The sequence below is a fragment of the Euphorbia lathyris genome, chromosome 5 (assembly GCF_963576675.1).
Source record: "Euphorbia lathyris chromosome 5, ddEupLath1.1, whole genome shotgun sequence".
Classification (NCBI taxonomy): domain Eukaryota; kingdom Viridiplantae; phylum Streptophyta; class Magnoliopsida; order Malpighiales; family Euphorbiaceae; genus Euphorbia; species Euphorbia lathyris.
The window spans coordinates 16,278,926-16,287,432 of record NC_088914.1 but is presented as its reverse complement, the minus strand read 5'-3'; the positions used below and the strand labels follow the sequence as shown (position 1 = coordinate 16,287,432).

Genomic DNA, 8,507 nt, shown 5'->3' with positions numbered 1-8,507 from the left:
GATTTCCTTTGCTTTGTGTTTTTTCATCTTCCCGTAACTCTTGTTTTCTTTTATTATTTTAAGTAATAGGCTAGTAATTATTTAATATATTATAAATATAAATTTGTTATTTTTAATTAATTAAATATTTTTAATCTGATTTTTTACTACGTTGACAACTCATTAAAAAGACCTTTAAAATACTTCTTCTCATTTCTCTCTGTTTCCGTAATTATATATAGTACGGATAGATGTTAACGTTGTAAGTAGTTTTTCATTAGTATTTTATGTTTGAGTTTTAGCCGAATTTGGCTTTTCCCTCCAATGCCCAATTTCTCCAACGGCTCGATCATAAAGATTATTCCTTTGACCGCTCCTAACCCTAACTGCCTTCATTTATTTTTACTTCTTTAACTCATCTATCGTCGTCTTCATTTCTTATAGCCGTTACAATCTTCTGCTTCCTCTGTTGCTTTAACAAAAAAAATGGAAACGCAACCCATTACTCAACTGCTTTCTACTCCAGTTGTTTCTTGTTCTTTGAAGCGAAAGAGACCGCCTCAAATTTTGATTCCTAATGTTTTACAAGAAATCCAAGCTGACAAGCTTCAATTTTCAGGCTTGAACCCCCAAAATGAACCTTTTTGTTTCAGTGGGATTGGTGTTGGTGTTTCTTCTACTAAAGGCAAGAAGAAGTTCATGGAAGATGCCCACAAGATTGTTTCTTGCTTAAATGGAAGTTCAAACAATGTAATATGCTAAAAATCAAACCAACAGCTTGCCTTTCTTTTCAACATTTTCTGATTTTTGGTAATGTGCAGGGTTTCTTTGGGGTTTATGATGGGCATGGAGGGCACAAGGCTGCTGAATTTGTCGCAGAGAATTTGCACACTAACATTGTTGAGATGATGGTGAATTGTTCAGAAACAGGAAGTGTATCCAAAGTGGAAGCTGTTAAAGCTGGATACTTGAAAACAGACCAACAATTCTTGAAACAGGTATGATGTTTTGCAGTTTATATTACAGTGTGAAGGATCCAGGATTTAGTGACTGGGGGTGCTCCAATGCTTATGGGTGCTTAATTGATATTTTTTTAAGTGTCTTTCCCTGAAAATTTTAAAGCTCCTGCCCTAGATGTTCCTGTCTATGATCATCATCTTTTGCTTGCTAATCAGCCAGACATGATTCCATTTTTCTCTTATTGATGATAATATGAAAGCTTTTGGAAATTACTAATCCTAATAATTATGATAACATGACATAACTTGTTGAATAGAGGCAAAAAAACAATATGCTAAACCAACCACTAATTTAGGAATATTTGCTCAATGTGTATCACAACTTTCTGCACTGCAAAAAGCCTGGTGCAATGCTGCCTCTTCTATAGTAACTTGTAAAGATTGAGAGATTTCACTGACTACTACAATGCGTCGCCACCAATTAATGAGGTTGCCAGGGCTCGAACCCTCGACCGTTTGGTCAAAGGGGCTCTGATACCATGTCATAAAACCAATTGAACTAAAAGCTCAACCTGATAGTTAAGTCCCAATCATATATCTTATATTAATGCCTTACACTGCTGATGGGCAAAATGTTGTACAGCTGCAACCAAATCTAACAGCAACTCAGAAACATTAAGCAAGATGATCTTTCTCTATTTTGAAGGCATGAATTAAACTAAATCATGATTTCTATCGATAGTTTGATCTTTCAGAGGATCTTATGAGGAATAGGAGTAAATGAAAAAGAAAAATCATCATATTTTGAGCATCTTGTAGTTCTTTAAAGAGAATTATTATGTGATTGCAAATGAATTCACTAGGCCAAACAATCAAAATAACAAGTTAGAAAGAAAAAGATAAGCTACCTGATCCATAACATACGCCATAGCTAGAGAGCAAGAGATAATAATAGCATTTAACTTCTTCTGAGCAGTACTTGTGATTCTATTCCATTACATTTGTAATTCTGTAAGTGAAGTGTCTCAAGCTGAACTTGAGGCTGAAATGTAGAATTAGTAATGTTTTTTTAGTCCACAGAGCTGCTTCATATTTGGCTTATAATAAGGTTCTTTTAGTCCACGGAACTTGTGATTCTGTGCTGAATAATGTGAAAAATGCAGGGTGTAGTAAGTGGTGCCTGTTGTGTCACAGCCCTGATTGAAGGGCAGGAGGTGGTAGTCTCAAATTTGGGAGATTGCAGGGCTGTTCTATGTAGAGGAGGAGTTGCCGAAGCCCTTACAAAAGACCATAGAGCAGAACGAGAGGATGAACGGGAAAGAATAGAGAATAAGGTACCACTATGATGACTCCAGATTTGGTTAGGCAATCCAAGTGAAAGCTAAAACTAGTTACTTACCCCTATTGTATTAATTTGCAGGGAGGCTATGTCGAGATTCACCGAGGATCATGGAGAGTTCATGGAGTACTTTCTGTTACTAGAAGCGTTGGAGATGCTCATCTGAAGGACTGGGTCGTGGCTGAGCCTGATACAGTGATCTTACAGCTGACTCCAGATACGGACTTTCTGGTCTTGGCTTCTGATGGTTTATGGGAAGAGGTGTGTTGTTCAATGCCCTGATATCAGCTCGTATATGTCACAGAACCGTTTGAACTAAAAGCTCGAGCTGATAGTTAAGGTCGAATTATAGATCTTATATTAATCACGAAAATGCTCCTTGGGCTTGCAGCGTGCACAATGTAAACAAAGGGCTAACTCACCCCAAAGGTGAGGATTGCCTCACATATTTAAGGAGCCATATAGCTTCCTCATTTAGCAATGTGGAATGTTTAACACGTCCGTGTATGACTCCTTAAATATGTGAGGCATTCCTCACCCTTTGAGGTACTTTTGGGGTGCGTTAGGTCTTTTTTTACATGTTATGAGAGCGATGGTTCAATGTTAGGGCTCCCGCTGATATTAACGTCACGCACCAAATGAGTTGGGTGTGAGGGAGGCTTGTTAAACATCCCACGTTGCTAAATGAGAAAGCTATATGACTCCTTAAATATGTGAGACAATCCTCACCCTTTGCGGTACCTTTTGGGGTGAGTTAGACCTTTGTTTACATACAATACAGTCCTATCCCGCCATGTGTTTTCAATTCTACAAATTAATGAGGTTGCCAGGACTCGAACCCTCGACTGTTTGGTCCTAGATGCTCTGATACCATGTCATGGAACCGTTTGAACTAAAAGCTCGAGCCGATATATTAATCTCTGACTGTATAAACTCGAATACCCGATCTTTAACTCATATGATATGTCAAGGCATGTTCTCGTGTTTTCATATTTGAACCGAAGATTTAATGTTCATTAAATGAGTACTGTAAAACTGTTCCATTCAGTACTGCTGAAATATTGAGGTCTTGCTGCAACGATGTATACGCCTAGCTTTATGCAATTGTGCTATTTGGTTAGCTTTTTATGCATTTGTTAATTAATTGGTGTTGCTATTTGGCCAGGTTGGGAACCAAGAAGCTGTTGACACTGTGATTAGATGTTGTATGCCCGAGAAGAAGTCCGGTTCCACAGATGTTCAAAAGGATGATTCTGTTCATTATGGCTGTGTAAATGTAAGTCCTTCATCAAAGTTGAAAAGGGTTTCCCTTGTCAAGCAAAAAGGGCTGAAACATTCGCCTAGTGACAACAAGACAATAGGTAGCCGGAAAGATATGCAAGACGACTTTCCAAGTGAAAACGAAAGTCCTCCATCAAAGTTGAGAAGGATTTCGTTGGTTAACCGAATAAACATCAAGGCTGACTCGCCTATTAATGGAAAGTATGTCCACAAGCAGATAATACCTACCCCTACCGGGCTAGTACATATGCAAGAGGACTTTCCAAGTGAAAATGAAAGTCCTCCATCGAAGTTGAGAAGGTTTTCTTTGGTTAACCGAATAAACATCAAGGCTGATTCACCTATTAACGGAAAGAATGTCCACAAGAAGATAATACCTACCTTTACCGGGCTAGTACATATGCAAGATGACTTTCCAAGTGAAAACGAAAGTCCTCCATCGAAGTCAAGAAGGATTTCATTGTTCAACCGAATAAACACCAAGGCTGATACGTCTATTAACGAAGAGAGTGTCCACAACTCTACAAAGTTAGTAGACACGCAAGACGACTTTCCAAGTGAAAATGAAAGCCCTGCATCGAAGTCAAGAAGGATTTCATTGTTCAACCGAATAAACATCAAGGCTGATTCGCCTATTAACAAAAAGAGTGTCCACAACTCTACAGAGCTAGTAGACACGCAAGATGACTTCCCAAGTGAAAACGAAAGTCCTCCATTGAAGTCAAGAAGGATTTCTTTGTTCAACCGGATAAACATCAAGGCGGATTCACCTATAAACCAAAAGAGTGTTCACAAGAAGAAACCTGCCTCTACAAGGCTAGTAGCTGCTTGTAAGGAGCTTGTGAACCTTGCTGTAAGTAGAGGCAGTTTAGATGACATTACTGTTATGATAATTGATTTAAACCATTTTAGATGTCAGACTTGATGTTCTTGCATTAATCTACAACTCACATTTATCAAATTTACATCAATCTCATGTACATATCAAAATTAATAAATTTTTCAAGATTTTGTTTGAAGTCTGAAACTTTAATCTATCTGCTTCATCTTTGTGTGTTTCTGAATAATTAATTGGCACGTTGCCTAAGATTCAGTATGATTATATTCTAGGGTTTATATGTGGACCACTTTTATCTGTATCTGTAGATGATGCTTGAATGCTTGTTATTTTAAGTTGAAAATGGTCAGTCCTGAGATACTATTTTGGTTGTACTTAAAACTAAAACAGAAGGGGGACCAAGAGTTTGACTGTATCTGACAACAACATCAACATCAACATCAAGCATAGATTCCTCAGGTAATTTTTGCATCTGTCACTTGTTGATTTCTTGCCTAATCACGTTCCTACAAAAACTCTACTGGAAAAAATTAAAAATTGCTGGAAGAAAACCAAAAGGGTGTAAGTCACAAATTGAAATCTATTAAATATCAATAATGACAAAATAAGGGGTAAATTACATTCATGGCCCCTGAACATTAAGGCCTCTAAACTTCACATCTTGACATAAATATCCTTGAACTTTCCAACTTTAGTATTAAAGTCCAAATCTAAACAAAAATGCGAGTTCGCTTTGAGATGGTTAAACACCCCATCTTCGTTCGTGATTCCCCCTTTCCCTTAAGATGCATTCCTGGTAAGTAAGCCGAGTTATTATAGTCCCTAAATTTCATTTCGTGGTATAAAAGTCCTTTAAACTTTACACTATACTAACATTAAAGTCCAAAACAAAGAAAATCCCTTTAAAAAATAACCAAATAATGATCTGAACAAGTTTGGTGGTATTATTGACTCTCTTCTCTTTAATCTATATCACAGTAAATTATGGTAAAAAACATATTTCTAAGTCATTATTTGTTAATCTTTGAACGAAGTTTCTTTGATTTGGACTTTAATGTCAGTATAATGTAAAGTTCAATAACTTTTACGCCATGTAATGAAGTTAGAAGCCTTTTAGTTTAAGGGCCATAGATGTATGAGTTTAAGAATTTTTATGTTCAAGAAATGAAGTTTAGGGTTCATAACGTTAATAGCACCAATATTTAAGGGCCATAGATGTATTTAGTTACCTTTGAAGAAGTAGTTTTCGTATACCCTACAGCCACATGCTCTTATACCTGAAGCAAACCCCATTCTCACATGGACCTTTTTCTTTCTTTTATAGTTTAGTACCCTTTCACTACAACTTCCAATATAATAAAAGGTACCTTTTCTTTTTACAATGGAAAAAGGAAAGATTCAGTAAGCTATTATGAGTGAATGACCTATGGAAGAGCAAGGAAAAAAGCTTACACCTTTTTGCATATAATTGAGTAGTAAATGTTGTTGCTTTTTCCCCCCTTGTTGTCACTCTTCTCCACCTTTAAAAAACCCTTAGTTTTTCTACACAACAAGCACAAGGACTGACTCAGATTTTGATTTCTTGAATATGTTTGGGTGAGATCTTGATCTTGATCTCATACTCCTTTCTTTAATTCCGTCTCCTCTTCAGTAGCGTTTCTGTGTTTCGTGTCTGTTTAGTTGATCTGTTTATAATACATATATGAATATGCATATTAATTCAATAGGCCTTCCTGCTTGTTTCTCATCTAATGAAAGGCAAACAAATTGCCCAGCAGCAACCATAACCCGGTCCGGCCAGAGTGTGTTCATGTCAATCTACAGAACAAAACTAGCAGGCCAATGCAGGCTAATCACTATCAAATGGTGCAAGAATGTGCTGCTCCACGGGCTATCCATTTCGGTCCAAGCAGCAAGTGGGAAGGAGCAATGTCATTGCAAAGTTGAGCTGAAGCCATGGTATTTCTGGAGAAAACAAGGCTGTAAGCAATTTGAAACAGATGGTAGGATAGTTGATGTTTTCTGGGACCTTAAAGCAGCAAAATTCAACGGCGAAACGGAGCCGAAATCGGACTACTATCTAGCCATTGTTTGTGAAGGAGAGGTGGTGTTGCTTAATGGTGATATGAAGAAAGAAGCATATAAGAAAACAAGGTGCAGACCTGCTCTTATTGAGCCAATTCTAGTTTCAAAAAGAGAACATATTTTTGGGAAGAGGAAGTTTAGTACAAAGATCAAACTTGATAACGAGAAAGAAAAGTTACATGAGATTTCAATTGAATGTAACAATAGTATTATGAGCAATCAAAGCATTATAATTGGGGGAAGTTGTGGGTTTGATCCTCAATTAGAGATAAAAGTAGATGGAGAATTGGCTATTCAAGTGAAGCATCTGCAATGGAAATTCAGAGGAAATGAAGCAATTGCTGTGAATAAAACTAGAGTTCAAGTTTTTTGGGATGTTCATGACTGGTTATTTGGTGCTGGTCCAAGACATGGTCTTTTCATATTCAATCCAGTTTCATCTTCTTCAAAATCAATGCCATTGTTGTCTAATGATCATGAGGTTCCTTATGCAAATGTAGAAGATGATAATGTAGGTGGGTCTTCCACTTTTTGCTTGTTTTTATACACTTGGAAAGTTGAATAATGGTTTTGGTTCAGTAAATTCATACTTTTTTTTTTTTTTCTCTACCACTTTTATTAGTATCTAATTAGTTGGTATGAAATTGATTAGAAACGCTTTAAATGACTCATCTTTCAATTAAAATTTTAAAATTTTAACTGAGGGCTAAGGGGTAGTTGTATATGTTTGTGAGGACATATAAAGGTGTCGTAATGCCTTGAATCAGTATAACACATTACGACTGGAAGCAACGGGGTCTCGTTGGGTTCCAAGTCGGATTAGGTTAGATTGAATACTATAAATACTCTATTATGTAAACCTAATTTGTAATCTGATTTTCCGCCTCCTATTAAAAGCAATTATCCTTCTGCCCGTGAACTAGCCAACACAATGTTGGTGAACCACGTAAATTTGTGTTTTTTCTATTCTCATTTATTTATCTTCTTTATGGACATTGCCGTCACATCCCCGGCTGCTGAGAACCATCCAATTGTATCTCATCGCCAAAATTTCATCTGCTGACATTGTAATTTGCATTGACCATTGGATGACAGAATACACAATCTAAGTCAAAACAACGTCATTTTAACTTGATATTGAAAAACGAGGAAAAAAATATAAGCAGCACAGTCCAAAACAATGTCGTTTTGGCCTGGGTTAGGCAAAAGAAATTTTTGAGTCCAATAATGCTTATTTTTGCATCCTCGAAAGTTCAAGGGTAGCTCAACAACAATTCCTAACCATGATTGCTTCAATCTCACCTTTCATTTAACACCTCACAACTTTTGTTTTTGTTTTTCGGTGTTGTAAGCCAAACATCAGAAATTATTCTATTTCTTAACAATTTTTTTCTTACTCAATATTTTTCAAACAACAGTATTTTCCTGCAAATAAACTGGGTCTTAATTAATACTCTTTTAAGAAAAAATTAAAAAAACTCATGTGTTTCATCTTTGCAACTAGAGAAATGTGTTTTTAATTTTTTTTTTTGAAAAAGAAAGCATGTGTTTTACCTTATTAGTAAAAAATAAGAATTTGAATAATAACATTAGTCTTTGATGACGTGACACGTTGACTTTATTAACGTGACATAATAAAATATTAATTTTAATTGACCTAACATATTGATTAGATGATTAAATGACGTGCAAAACCGTCTAAAAAATCTGAAAATTATTAATTGAATGATAGAAAAAAGATAGGAGCAAATGGGACCAATTAAAAGCTGGAAATGTTGCCATATCTAAAAAATAATAATGGACAAGCCAGATTGGATCATGTTCAATAATTTCCTAACCACGTATAATTGCTATCCAATCTTGATAGTGTCGTATCATGTTCTCTTTTCTTGCCTGATTTTTTATTCGTTTATTTTATGTTTATCCATAAATGTTCAATTTCGTGTGTGAATCAAATAAAATCTGGTTGAGATAGATAGATGTTCTTTTGGATTAAATACTGTTACAACCGATGAAATACCATTGA

The 8,507-nt window shown here is 36.0% G+C and overlaps 1 protein-coding gene across 1 annotated transcript; it reads left to right on the top strand.

Annotated features, from left to right (window-relative positions):
- Nucleotides 1-429: 429 nt before the first annotated feature.
- Nucleotides 430-7,064, top strand: LOC136230985 (uncharacterized). Its single transcript, XM_066020210.1, has 6 exons — nt 430-729; nt 801-977; nt 2,102-2,272; nt 2,359-2,538; nt 3,443-4,472; nt 6,124-7,064. Exons 1-6 carry the CDS (start codon nt 466-468, stop codon nt 7,044-7,046), a joined length of 2,745 nt encoding a protein of 914 aa, XP_065876282.1. The 5' UTR covers nt 430-465; the 3' UTR covers nt 7,047-7,064.
- The last annotated feature ends 1,443 nt before the right edge of the window (nt 7,065-8,507 follow it).

What these genes read in the sequence shown, in the direction of transcription:
- LOC136230985 (XM_066020210.1), top strand. Translation starts at nt 466, where the DNA reads ATGGAAACGCAACCCATTACTCAACTGCTTTCTACTCCAGTTGTTTCT. An exon ending in ACCAACAATTCTTGAAACAG is followed by an intron (nt 978 to 2,101) that starts GTATGATGTTTT and finishes TGAAAAATGCAG; the next exon opens with GGTGTAGTAAGTGGTGCCTG. An exon ending in GGGAAAGAATAGAGAATAAG is followed by an intron (nt 2,273 to 2,358) that starts GTACCACTATGA and finishes ATTAATTTGCAG; the next exon opens with GGAGGCTATGTCGAGATTCA.